This window comes from Syzygium oleosum, unplaced genomic scaffold (assembly GCF_021117445.2).
Source record: "Syzygium oleosum isolate NSW1041296 unplaced genomic scaffold, Sole_v2.1 Sole_v2.11, whole genome shotgun sequence".
NCBI classification, from domain to species: domain Eukaryota; kingdom Viridiplantae; phylum Streptophyta; class Magnoliopsida; order Myrtales; family Myrtaceae; genus Syzygium; species Syzygium oleosum.
In genome coordinates this window covers 11,240,106-11,254,505 of record NW_026607495.1, presented here as the reverse complement: position 1 = coordinate 11,254,505, position 14,400 = coordinate 11,240,106, and the positions used below count along the sequence as shown (strand labels likewise).

The following is a 14,400-nucleotide window of genomic DNA, read 5'->3' as shown; positions in this document are numbered from 1 at the left end:
ATGGGCATAATTGGTTCAATTTAATTCCCTTAACGCTTCCATTCTCCATTTCTCTCTTCAGCAACACAGATAACACATTAGTCACAATAATAGAGAGAGAGAGGAAAGAGATAGAGAGAGAGTGGCTCACCTTGTCTAATACCACGAGTAGGCTGAAAGAACGGCAGAGGTTCCTAGTTACTTTGATACCGAAAGAGACCGTGGAGACACATTTCATAATCCAGGAGACCCAAGTATCGCAAAACCCCATTTTAAGCATACTCGCATTGAGAAAATCTCATTCTACCTGGTTGTACGCTCTCTTCATGTCTAACTTAAGCACCGCATGAAATTTCTTTTTCTTTTTCAGAGGGAAAAGTGTCAAAAAAGTCATAAACTTTTTGCATTGATGCCAATTTAGTTATAAACCCTTTTTTGGTGCCAATTTAGTTCTAAACGTTTTGCATTTGTGCAAATTGAGTCATAAACCTTTTTTTGGTGCCAATTCAGTCCTAAACCTTTTGCATTTGTGTCAATTCAGTCCTAAATCTTTTGCATTAGTGCCAATTCAGTCCTAAACCTTTTTTTGGTGCTAATTCAGTCCTAAACCTTTTGCATTAGTGCTAATTCAGTCATTAAAAAAGTTTAGGACTGAATTAACACCAATGCAAAAGGTTTAGGACTGAATTAGCACCAAAAAAAGGTTTAGGACTAAATTGGCACAAATGCAAAAGGTTTAGGACTGAATTGGCACAAAAAAAAATTTAGGACTAAATTGGCACAAATACAAAAGGTTTAGGACTTTTTTGACACTTTTCTCCTTTTTCGGATGCGTAACTGATGAAGCACCTCCTACACTATCAAGATATTGTCCTGCATTTGTCGCCCACTGACAAATGCACTTTGCTCCGTTGCTATTAAATCCGGGAGCCACTGTTTTAATCTATTTGCCATGACTATGGAAATAACTTTATAGGCAAAGTTGCAAAGACTGATTGGTCGAAATCGTTCCAACTTCTCTAGGTTAGGAACTACAGGAGTGAGGGTGATGAAGGCTCTGTTCAATTCAGGATTGAGATTCCCCGAATTGAAGAATAACCTAGCTTCCCTATATACTTCTTCTGGAATGTCCTTCCAGTGATGTTGGTAAAATTTTCCACTCAAATTGTCTGGCCCTGGGGCTTTCAAAGCACCCAACTGGAAGGTTGCTTCGGTAACCTCTTCTAGAGTAATTTTCCGAATCGAAGCCTGGTTAATCTCGTCATTTAACACATGGAATCTGATCAATTATGGGTTGGAAGTCTCTTGGCCCTGTTGAGGTGTAGAGCTCTTTAAAGTAAGCGACTGTCGTGTCCTTCAGTTGGGTGGGGTTACGGCTCCGTTCATTGTGCTTATTTTTCAGCATCACTAATCTATTTATTTGCCTCCTTTGCACGGTAGTAGCATGGAAATACTTTGTATTTTTGTCCTCCCATTTGAGCCAATTAATCATGAATCGCATTCCTCAATATGCTTCTTCCTGTCTCCACAGTCTTTCTCCCTCCGTTTTTAGCAAATTCATTCTGTTTTTGTCGAGGTGTAAGTTTGGGCTATTTGTGTTTCCTAGATTTCTCTTTTAAGCCCCGAAATTTCTTTTTCTGCATTTGTAAGCCTCCTCTTACTCCATTCAGCTAGCTTTTCAACCACCTTTTTCAATCTTACTGATAATTCTACTCTCTCTCGTTGAAAAGAATTCCAAGAATCCGCTACAATCTGCCCATATTCCTCATCTTCTACCCAGAAAACTTCAAATCTGCTGCGTAAGGGATGTTGCTAATAAACTAATTTTCATGAAAAAAATTTCCACCTTCTTACGTTATAAGTTTGAAAACATATAGACCACTTGATAAATAAAAAATTGACACAGGATCAGCAGACGCGATTTTTTGGCACAAATACGATTACCATGGAATTCATTATTTTAATTTCACTACAAGAAATTAGCAATACATGTACATTAGATGAAAGTTAAATTAAGTATGCATGTGTATATTTTCCACATATATAATTAACATGTATCCACTATGCTAGTTTTGTGTTGAGATCAAGTTGTATTCTTGTACTGGGCATCGCAATGATATCTTGTTGTGTTAATGAATGTTAAGTGCATATAAACTTGGGTTAATACCACAAAAAACCCCCAAACAGGTACACCTGTGATAAATTTATCCCAAATTAATTTTTTGACCATGAAAAATAACAAATTGGTACACCTGTGACAAATTTATCCCAAACTAATTTTTTGATCACCAAATCCCAAACTTGTATATTTTTGACAAATTTATCCTTTATTAGTTTTTGTTAAATTGGATTAATATCATGAAAAATCATAAACTGTTACACCTGTGACAAATGAAGGGTAAAGCCCCAAATTGGTACACCTGTCAACTATCACGTATCATTCAACTCAGCAATTTGATGGTAAAAGTTAATGGAAACTAACAGAGGGTAAATTTGTCACGGGTGTACCAGTTTAGGATTTTTTGTTGTCAAAAAATTAGTTTTGGGGTAAATTTATTATGAGTGTTCCAGTTTTGGGTTTTTCGTGGCATTATCCCTATAAACTTATATTGTTTTTAAGCAAATGCATAAAATGAGGAAAAATTGCATATGAAACTAAAGAAAAAAAAATCTTCGAAATTGAAGTAGAAAGTGGGAGTGGATATTAGGTGAGAGTGGCACTTCAATGCTACTTTCCTCATGTGTGGTTAATTTTTTGTCTGACCTACCAATTTTAATGTATTCAGAGATTCGTGAGAGGGGGAAAAAATATCATATGACATGCTAACTTGGCATACAGAATCACTGCATTATCGTCATTGTGTATTTGTTAACGTATTTATTGCCATCTCATGTTCAAAAATCGGGAGCAAACTAGTATATTTGATCGATATGATTATTTACAGCATGTCAGTTAGGCCAAGTGGTACTACTATGTATGGTTTATGCAATGATTGCCGCCACACTGAGAGCTTGGATTGGCAAATGAATGTATTTTAGGCTCTATATATATATAGTAGAAAGTTAACTGTTGGAAAATATTTTCCTTATTGACGTTTGAATTTTTTCAGAAAATGAATTAACAAATTTTTTTTTTATAGATGTCTACAGAAAATATTTGGAAATACTAACTTTCCTTGTCGAAATTAGAAATCATTTTAGAGAATACAACTTGAGCTCCACTACCGCAAGTCCGTCCCAAGTGCCTGGACCTAGGTGCCCAATTGAGGGACTCGGGTCCTCGACGGCTCAGTCTTTAGGAACTCTGCTGCCTAGACGAGGAGTCCCCAATGCCTGAACTCGGGGCCCATGTTGGGTCCCCAAGTCTCTACTCAGTAATTTTCTTGAAAGTATTTTCATATTTTTTCTGTGACAAATAAAGAAAATTGCCCAAAAAGTTCTAACCTATTATACGGTGGTCAATTCAGTCCTAAACCTATAAATTGTGCTAATTTAGTTATAAACATTTTAACGATTTGCCAATTTTGATAAAAAATCGCTGATGTGAAGGTCTAGTTAGCACCGGCCGTCCTATGTGGCATGACCGGTGCTGAAGTGGATAATTTTTGCAATTTTTAAAGGTTTTTCCTTCTCTTCTTTTCTTTTTTCTTTTTCCCTTATTCCCTCAACCAGCCTCAGGTGAGGGATGCCCAGGCCTAGGCTTGCAAGGGCTGTGCTCGCTGGCCTGGCGAGGGGGGCCCTATGCCAAATTGGGCAAGGGCGAGGGTTGCCCTTGTCGGATCTAGGGAGGGCTACCCTCGATAGCCTAGGCGAGGGCAGCCCTTGTCGGATTGGTCGAAGGCGGCCCTCGCTAGCCCAAGTGCGGGCGGTCCTCACCTTTGCCGGCCATCGACGAGGCCCAACAATGGCCAGCAGAGGGAAAAAGGGAAAAAGAAAAAATAAAATAAAATAAAAGAAAAAAAAGAAGAAAATTCATAAAATTTTAAAAAAAATGTAAAAATTGTCTACGTTAGCGTCGGCTGTACATTGTAGAACACCCGACACTGACTTCACCACCACATTAGCGATTTCTAGCCAATTTTTGCAGGAAGGACTAAATTGGCGAATCATCAAAAGATTTAGGATTAAATTAGCACAATTGAAAGGTTTAGGACTAAATTGGCATGTTTTCAAAAGGTTGAAGACTAAATTGACATAATTGTAAGGTTTAAGACTGAATTGGCTGCCGTATAATAAGGTTTATGACTTTTTTTGATAATTTTCCCGTGACAAGTATCATCAAATAACTTCTATCTTTGCAAAGGACAACTAAACCCAAGAAAATATGACAACTTTCCTTGAAAATCGTTGCTTTTGAAAATGTATACGACTATATTATATTTTTCCGTGAAACAAACAAGTCTGACCTTACGGTCTCCCTCATGCATAGCTAAGTCATGTAATCAGCACAAGCTTCGACTAGAAACACAAGTGCCATACCACATTAAAAGTACCATATCCTGGCAGCGCTGGAGCACCTCAGCAAGCAAAATCACCGGTACATGGCACTCATCTTCTAGCAAGTTTTTCTTAGATAAGTATAAGAAAACGACTTCTATCCTCGCAAAGGACAATCGAATACAAGAAACTCAAATCATTTTCCTTGAAACTCACTGCCTTGGAAAATTTCCGACAAAGTTTAAGGAGCCGATACTTAATAGACCTCATCATCTCCACCCTCGTACATAAATCGGATTACATTTGCGCGACGGAGAAATTATTCTTGCTATATGTATATATCGTTTCACGATGAGGCGAAAATAGACCTAAGACCAGCCTAAAACACTGGTGAGAATGTAAAGAAACAGAAGAGACAGTGGGTAGAGAGCATATGCGAGAATACACGTCCAGAACTGAAACTTGGTGCAGGCGCTTGTGATGACCCCCATGAAAGTGCAGATCAGAAGCACGACCAGGACTTCGGCCGAGACGTCCCACGTTATGTCCTTGATGTATACGAGGGCCAAGAATATGGCTAGTCCCATCACGTTGTTCATGAACACCCCATTGTAAACCTGCAATGCGAAAGTACTTTTTGATGAGGAGACAAGAAAAAGGGACTCTGTACCATCGCATTCCTGTGAAGATTGATGGAGAAAATGTTGAGAAAAGATTAAAGGGATAAGTGCATTGGAATTTCGAAAAGTACAATCAACGGAAGGATTTGATTGGATTAATTTGACAAGTTTTAGGACTTGATTGCACTTTTGAAAAAGTCTTAAGTCTCAATTGCACTTTTTGATAAGCACGTTACTTATATTATGCAAAATTCATCTACTCCTAGGTTTTCCTTTAAAAAACACATGAAGAAATGTGAAAATAGGTACATATGGATTGGGAAAATTTACTGGGGTCTAGCTCCAAGACTCTTCAATTGAAAAAAACCTAGGGTGGTTATTCTGATAGAGATTTTCTCCGCTGATTTTGTTAGTTGGTAAATTTAACGGATCCGTAAGCAAGACAAATAAAACTTGGTTAATAAAAAAGTTGGTAACCTTCTTTTTAAAGAAAAAACATAAACAGTTGCAACCCAAACTAGATTGGAACACCAACACTGATTTGCCGGTAATCTAATAAGAGAAAAATTGTAAATCACACAAATAAATGTTGGTATATTCATATAAAAGTGGACGAACTTAATGAGTGTGAAGGAAAATAGATGTTGGTAAATGATAACAAAAATTGATAAATTTGAAAAAATCTAAATAAACGTCTGTAAGTAACTCAAATGATATGTGGTAACCCAAAATTAGCCGGTAATTAAATCGGAGAAATGTCTATATGTCACTCAAATGAAGATTAGTGAATTCCTATATGAGTTCGTTAATTTAAGGCGTTGGTAATTATAAAAGTGGGTAAAAGATAAAGAATAAAGTTGGTAATTTGCAAATCTTCAAAATGAGTTAATAATTTCATAAAAGTATCGGAATTACCAATAAGTTACGAAGAAAATCAGGTGAGTGATAATTTTTTGTTTTACCAGCAGCTTTTTGGCGTTTACCCAGTTTTGAGATTTCTACCGGGGTGGGAAAAATCCTTTTTTTTTTATGGTAACAGAATCATTTGACTAAATTAGAATCACTTCAAAAAGACAACCAGGAATTCATAAGATAAATAGGTTCAGAGACTCAATTGCGCAGGCCCATGACCTACTCGGAAGATAGAATATCGAGGAAGAAGCGGAAGTATTCATGTACCTCTGTGAATGCCCCGGAAATGTCCTTCTGCGTCTTCTTTTTCGCAGAACTAATTGCTCCGAGAATTTGCCGGTAGCTCATGGCCAAGGGGATCAGTATGTAGGAGACGAAGAACGAGGGGATATCCGCGGCGGTTGCGAATTCTTCGATGCTTTCCATGAGGGGTTGTCCGATCAGCATCATCACGCCGGTTCCTAGGATTATCAAGAAACCGGCTTTTGTGTAGTTCCACCAGACAGCTAATTTGCTTGTGGGTTTGCTTGTGCTGTCTTGAGATAGCAAGCTCGCTTGCTCATCTGATGTCCCCTGCAAATTCATGTGAATCATGGAAATGTTCAGTTACAAATAGAATGGCCAGTAATGTTATCCAGGCACAAAACTAGTTCTGTTGGGCAACACTAGAAAGACCTTCGTTTTATAATTACACCTCGGAAGCAACTAAAGTTTCCGAAAATGAAATTTGTGCCGTACCTGCGATTTGTTACTCGTCTTTTTCGAAGATGCCGATGATGACGACTGACCTTGAGCAAGACCAATAGTTGTCCAAATCGTGTCCTCATCCAACCATTTGGAAATCCCTTGCACGAACTCAGATTCGCTTATTGCTGCATCAAGGGATATGTCGAACTGCTTCATCACGGCGTCAGTGAAATCATCCGTGCTCAAACCGGCCTCTTCGATCTGTATTCCCAGCATGAATGCATACAGTTCGGTTTTCGATACCTGCAAGTTGTTGTTCTGGTCGATCTTTTGAAAGAGGCTGCAAAGTACATATTTGAGCGATTTTTTCAAAAGAAGTTGATGAAATAGCAAGTGAAATTCCAGCAATTTCAATGTTTGCACTATAAAAGAGAAGAAAACGAAGATGAATTACTCTTTGATATGAATTTCACTCGGCTTGCCATCGATGGTAAGAAGACTCTGTAGTATGCTCTCTCCTGCATATAATCGCGTGATATATTCAAGCCTCTTCGTTTGAATCCATGGCTGAAATACCTGCATCAAGATGTCTTTTTTCAGCACAAACTTAATTACATTAAACCATATTCTAGAGATATATACCAAGATTTAGCCATGAAATGACTAGCTAGGAATCTAAATAGAGCACAGAATTTTCAATTTACCTGATAAGTGCAGTAAGTGATGAGGAAGATGAGCGTAATTATGAGACTGATCAAGACCACTATTCGTGTCCCGGTAGTGGAATTAATGATTTTTGCCAATTGAAGAATGAGAAATGGAATCATGGAAACAAACATGATTCTGGCTATGTGCTTAGTCTCTGTGTCGGTTTCAACACCCGAACCTACAAAATCAGTATGAATTAAAAAAGGTAAAACATCAAATTATCACTAATGTAAAGTGTTCATATCACATGTATCAAAAGAAAACCACGCAAATTTTTTTTTATGTGGGGATTTAAAGTTTGGGATTGATATATTGTATATATACTTGCTAGCTAATTATACTTAGCACATGGCTCTATTGTCATGGGATTTAACTTGCATGCAAGAAGAACTCTGATCTTCAAACATATTACAAGGACAGATGATATCGAAGAAGAGAACCTGTTAGGCTAATCGACTTTTTGGTGGATTGATTGGCCGATGTCGAAGATGATGAAGAGCTGGAAAAATCACGACTACCAAAAGCGATGACGGAGCCCCAAACCAGCGAGAGACTGAAGATTGCCGACCCAGCGAGCATGGCCATCATCATTGTCGCCATCGACTCAATTGTATCCGAGCTGGATGATAATGCACTCACTATACATGTGTATAGAAGATAATTCACAATCATAAGATATTGAATTAGTCATAGACATATACTTAAGAGTGTTCATAGAGTCAATGAAGGGCATGCATGCATGGGAAATTACTCTATAAATTTATAAGATCCTATCCTCATTAACATGCCTTCTTATAGTAACACAAGATCATCAGCATGAATGATTCATATGGTCATTGCTACCAGGTGATGTTACGGATACATACTAGACAGACTTTTTTCCGTTTCATCGAGGCAAAACTTGCGAACTTTGCGAACGATGAGCTTCGAAATTCACGAATCCTTATCGAGGCCACTAAGTAAGCTAACGATTACTTGTGTTAGATGGTCATGATCGTCAATGAAGTCCGACATCAATGGATCTGTATCCCGATCAGTCCCTAGCAAACACCAGCAAATTAAGCAGTACACAGCAAATGTTCACGCGCGACGACTTTGTGGTCATTGTGACTCCCCAGGATTTATCATACTGGAAAAATAAATAAGTTTCGGATTTACAAATCACTGCAACTTGCAAAAGTTCCAGTTAATGAGATTCGCTTGTGATTTTTGTCGTTTAGTCTAGGTCCATGTTGTTTTGTCTGCAGACAAGCCTCTCTCACCACCTTTTGCGGCGGATTCGATGGTCTTAGCCGAGCAGGTTGACAATTTAGGCGATTGTTTTAAACATATCTTTTTCGACACCCTAGACTTGGAGCGATTCTTTTTCTTTCTTCCTTTTCCAATTCTGATTCTGTTTATATTGTTTCCAGGCCCATAATTTATCTACATCATCGAAATCGTTCAATCTAACATGATTTAGCATGGACCTATCGATTGAATTTAACCATCGATATGGATACATGGAGTATAAGAATTCAATTTATCCAACAATTTCTAGTAGATGTAGAGGGTGACGAAGCCAAGAATGGTAAAAATAAAGTATGAAGATAGTCGACAGCAAATTAAAGTGTTAGACGAACGCCAGATCTAAATTAGGTATCACCAGTGCTTGACTGGGATTTGGGTAGGAGCGTAGGACTATAGTGTGAAGCACGTTCTTGGACCGACGGATGAGGAATTAAAAAATACTAAAAAACACTAGAGAATACCCTCAACTTGCTCACCGCCAACCGGAACACGGAACCAAAGATTAATAATTTGACGAAATCAGAGCCTGATAAGTAAATTTGAAGATTATGTAGTCCCTCTTGAATGGTCAGAACCGGAGAAATTGACGTTTGAACCTCCCCATATATCAAGGAGAGAAAATATATCTTGGAAAGTTGGTGATCTCTTTTAAGAGATTCCATCGCAAACCAACGCGTGCCTTAAATTGCTTTGAAAAGGTCCACTTTAGAGTGAGATTTGAAGATGTGACGTGTGATTTAGACATGCAAATGTGTATTTAAGTTATGGTATTTAAGTATTTAATGATCAAAGCATCACCTTGCGTAGAAAAGAGGAAATATACGTTATAATTAGAATAGTTTACCTCATTAATGTATAAAGAACAAAAAGCTTAGAGGTACAAGTGTCTCTTTGGTTTTTGAAGGGAGCCTGTCAGAACCCTTTTCCTTCTTCAAACTTCCATTTTCAAGTACATCCGCTACATTGTTCAAAGTACAATATGGGGATTGCTGCTTTGTAAGTTTGATTCTCGTTTTGGTTGGAAAATAAGGACAAAACCATTGCAAGGACATTTTTCTTTCTTGACCATGTTTTCTAACCGCGGTTTCATAATTCCGCTCGAAACGCAAACTGAAGATAAAAATGGAAAATTCTCTAATGCTCTATGGCCCTATCAATACAGAACAGCCAGTGGATGATGGGAAACATTGGATCAAAGCAAGAGAAGTAAGGTCAAGATTAGAAGCAAAAGAGGACAAGGATTAAGGGTTTCTTACCAAGCATTATGATGACTTGAGGGAAGGTCCCAAGCATTTGGAACAAAGAGGCCCCAAAGATTCCAGTCCCAAACATGCGAAAGAAGAGCTCCGACCCCGACGACAAGTACTTGCCCGCAAGAGCCAGCAAGTACTCGTACACCACGATGAGGAACAGCTCGCCCCACAGCTCCGTCGTGCACGGCAAGAACCCGTAAGTTGGCTCGCACGTCACGGTCGTTGTGGCGAGGCCGAGGACCGAGGATGTCCCGTTGGTCCGAGCCGTTCCGTCGGAAATCGGATCGGAACCTCCTCGGATGGACCGGCTGTTTGCCGAACGGGTCAGTATGACCAGAAGCATGAAGAATGCGAGCCTCATGGTTGTGGGGCAGAGAGAATGCCTGGTTGATGTTTATTGCTCAGATGGGAGGGAAAGGGAAGAGACTGAAGAAGAAAAGACTGAGATCCAAGAAGATTTCAGACTTATTCGGGGGGTATTAACGAGAGAAGGTGATTCAGCTGACCTATCAGAGTACGTGATGTACTAAAATCATAAAAAATTCGATGGGATTGGAGATGACCATATTTAATAAGTCAAGGGAAGGCGTAAGTCTACTCACGTTTATTTTTTACTTTAGTCCATAAATAATAAATTAGCATGACCTTGAGAATTTGTCTAAATTACGCAGAGACAATAGTCACTTCCAACCACAGCTTTTCATTTTTTTATAAAAATGATATGAAAAGCGCATGCAGATGTTTAAAATACCCTCTAGCTACACAAAATTATAAATAGGCAAAATCATAATTTACGATAATGAAGATGCTTCGCAAGTGATCAATGAATCTTCCACTCTAAGGGTCCCTTTATTTCGCGAAAAATTAATGATTTGGACCTAAAAAAGATCATTTGTATTGCCTATAAATCTAAACGAAATTAGAATAGTATCATCGCTCACGAAAATGTTTAGACATAAATTTTTATCGATAATGAAAGAAAATTTCATTAACTAATTATTTCAAGCGATATAAATGATCATTTTTAGGAAAATATTTTCAAATCATTCATTTTCTGTAAAACAAACGGAGTTTAAGCATCATAATACTTGTCAAGTATATAAAGATCTCTCCTATTTCTCTTCACAAAAATTGAAATCGTATTAAAAGATAAATCACAAAATTTTACGTACTATTTTATTCTTTATTAACTTAATTTTTACATGTTTATATTATATATATGTATGTATATTGAGAGAGAGAGAGAGAGAGAGAATATCATAGTAATTTATATCCTATGACGTGCCAAGTTGATGTACAAAAGCAATGAAGTATCATTGGAGAGAGAGAGAGAGAGAGAGAGAGAGAGAGAGAGAGAGAGAGAGAGAGAGAGAGAGAGAGAGAGAGAAACATAGTAATTTATATCCCATGTCGTGCCAAGTTGATGTACAAAAGCAATGAAGTATCACTGGTGTCCATTCAATATATTTATTACCATCTCTTGGTAAAGATCATAGAAATCGTGCATATATGACCGGTTGTTTATACCCCGTGAGCACATTGAAACATGGTACCACAAGCTATAGAGAATCAATCTAACTTATGCCATTTATTTAATGTTTGTCAAATGAAAGCATGAGTTGATGTTTCAAATGCTGAATAGATGGTCGTTGTTTGAGAGAGGGTAGGTAGGGTAAGATATATGAAAATTACTAAAAAAATCATAAATCTATTATAATTGTGCTAATTCAATCATAAACTTTTTTTTTTTACCAATCGAGTCATAAACATTTTACATTAGTACCAATTCAGTTCATTCGGCCAATTTTGGCCGGAAATCACTGACATGGACTCCGGCCGTTCTACATGACACGGCCGGTGCTGACGTAGACATCTTTAAATAATTTTTTCGAATTTATTTATTTTCTTTTTTTTTCATTCATTTTTTTTCTTTCCCTCTTCATTTAGCCGGTCGCCGGTAAGATATGAGTGACGTTAGATGGAGTCCATGGAGAACCGTTAACCATGGAGGATCTTGAAAAAGATGTTGCTAGCCGCCTCCCTCCTTATTAAGCCTTGGCCTTTGACTATTCTGATTATAAAAAAACGATACTCCGCATGCCAAAATTAGTTGGGAGCTTTTGAGCTAACCTTCCACCAGTTTGCCGAGACCCATGTGACTATTCTCAACAGTTTGGCAATGAACATGCAACCACGACGTATGGACAATTTTGCAAATCTCAGGCTCCATTGTTTTGGAAAACATTATCCTAAAAATAGTCGCCCGTATCGTCTGAAATAATTATTCAATGAAAAATATTTTTATTTATCGATAACAATTTATGTCCAGACATTTTTGGGATGATGATGTGAGATTTTGTGGGATCATATTGCCAACTATTTTAAAAGCTTAAACTGTTAGACGAATACACTATTCCTCACGCGTAGGCTGGACTTTGGCCTGAGCCTAAAGCGTGGAATTATGTAATTGGAGACGCAAATAAGGGCCTTTAAGATTTGAACTCGAGACCTTTTGCTCTAATACCATGTGAGATTTTGTGTGATCACTGTCTACTATTTTAAAAGCTTAAACTATTAGATGAAGGCATGTTCTAATATTTAATTATTCCATCACTCCTCTTTACGTCTAGTTTGGCCTTTTTGTCTAGTACTAAAAGCGTACGTATTTAATTGGGGAGGCAAATAGGGCATGGTAAGGTTTGAACTAAGGACCTTATGGGCCAGAGATTGTATGATCAGCTATTAGATTTACAAACGTGTTGACAATACTCATCTCGTTTGGTGATGCTGATGGTTTTGCGGTACACCGCCGTATGATCATTCCTTTGCCTCAAAGAGAACTATCTAACCTTTACAAATTAGTCAACGTCGGACATTGTGAAGATCAAGCACATGGGAAATAATCGCCCTACATTATTTACCTAGAGGAATTTCCAAGCTTGCATCATTTATAAAAGCAAGGCTTTTAAGAAAAGAGATTGCTCTTACGATTTTTTACTCTTATCATTATTTCGTACTTTCATAAAAAATATTATAGACAATATAAAGAAAAAAATATATTTATTTTTTCCTTAAAGTGTACGTGGGACGGATTCGTGGGGTAGGGGAGGGCTAATGCCTTGTGAGGCATTTATTTGTCAAAATCGTTTCAAAGTTCAAGAATTCCCTTGGGAAATTTTTTTTCTTTAACTTTAGACATCTTTTCAATATTTTTAGCATGTTAAATGTAATGTCATTTTTAAGAATTTAGCTTTAACGTGCTGAATTTCACGGGAGCACCCGTGCCGTTGTGTTGGGCGGTTCGGACTGAGTATTGGGGGTCGAAGCGGGCCGAGAACATACCCCAGCCTCGCCCCGCCCTGCCCTGCCCATAGTTTTATGACATCTTGAAAAACGACTTGGTAATCTCTTGTTTTGTTAGTTTAGGAGCTTCCCATGAACAAAAGACAGGATGACGAAAGGCAGCATAACAACTCTCCTGAAAAATACTCTTTGCTAATGGTACATGCCAAGGATTAGCTAGGGAAAGTTAGCCAATGTTGGAGGCAAAACACAAAAAGGGTGGATCATGCAGCTTCATCATCAATATCAATATGTATAAAATCAACAGTGACGTTTGTGATTTCCCGTTGATTCCTCTTCTTCTTCCGGACAAACCCAAAAGGATAAGAACAAAAAGGAAAGAGATTCAATGCATCACATGCTGAATAAAGTCATTTTGACTTGAGCTAACAGTCCACATTTCAACTTGGATTTGGTCACACAAAACAAAAGGGCAAGTGATCCATGTCCAGAAACCCGATGGTGATTGGATAGTTTTAGATAAATATCGTTGATGAAGCCATAAAATTAATCATGCAAATTGATGATGTCTTTTAGCATCTTGACTTAATAATTTCTTGTTCCTAAGTTTGATTTTTTTTATTTTGTTTACTTGGACCGGCAGGTTTAGCTATTAAGAAGATACCGGCCTTTCCTGGTTGGAAGCCTTGAGTCAAAGTCGCCGGTGGCTACTTCCTACCTCTTTAAGCATAGGAGTTAATCATAGTTGTCGGGGAAAAAAAACCAGATGCAGCGGTCAGTTGATTCTATTTTGTTGGATAATGAGCACATGGTTTATTGATTATCCAAATTCCATGCTCTTTGGAAAATGCATGTGATGCAATTAATTAGGGGGAGAGAGGGTTAGAAGACATCATAATAGGATATTGAAGCATTGTCTCACATCATTCGATAACGGATTCTAAATGCTCTATATATTCATGAGTAACGCACACGTATGTATATAAAAGAGAGGGGTGAGACGAAAAAAATGTGTAGGCAAAAATTGCTAAAACAAATTAAGAGAAGTAGAGAGAGTATGGTTTGGACTACTTTAGGAAACAAATTCAAATTGTTGAATGATGGGAAAGATTTTATGCAAATTTATAAACTTCATAAGATGTTTATGGGATAATTTATTCTGTTGATTCTTTGAAATTATTTGTTTAATGCTATGTTGTTATTATACATTC

General features: G+C 37.7%; 1 protein-coding gene across 1 annotated transcript; it reads right to left on the bottom strand.

Moving 5' to 3' along the window:
- Window positions 1-4,615: 4,615 nt before the first annotated feature.
- LOC115680476 (sodium/calcium exchanger NCL2-like) lies at window positions 4,616-10,364 on the bottom strand. Its single transcript, XM_030604283.2, has 7 exons — window positions 9,890-10,364; window positions 7,784-7,981; window positions 7,340-7,521; window positions 7,090-7,211; window positions 6,687-6,975; window positions 6,216-6,521; window positions 4,616-5,033 (listed from the first exon to the last, which is right to left on the bottom strand). Exons 1-7 carry the CDS (start codon window positions 10,245-10,247, stop codon window positions 4,785-4,787), a joined length of 1,704 nt encoding a protein of 567 aa, XP_030460143.2. The 5' UTR covers window positions 10,248-10,364; the 3' UTR covers window positions 4,616-4,784.
- Between the last annotated feature and the right edge of the window lie 4,036 nt (window positions 10,365-14,400).

Coding starts and splice junctions, on each gene's coding strand:
- LOC115680476 (XM_030604283.2), bottom strand. CDS start 10,247: ATGAGGCTCGCATTCTTCATGCTTCTGGTCATACTGACCCGTTCGGCA. Junction 7,212..7,339: donor TCACTTACTGCACTTATCAG/GTAAATTGAAAA, acceptor ATCTTGATGCAG/GTATTTCAGCCATGGATTCA. Junction 5,034..6,215: donor TTTCCGGGGCATTCACAGAG/GTACATGAATAC, acceptor TTCGCATTGCAG/GTTTACAATGGGGTGTTCAT.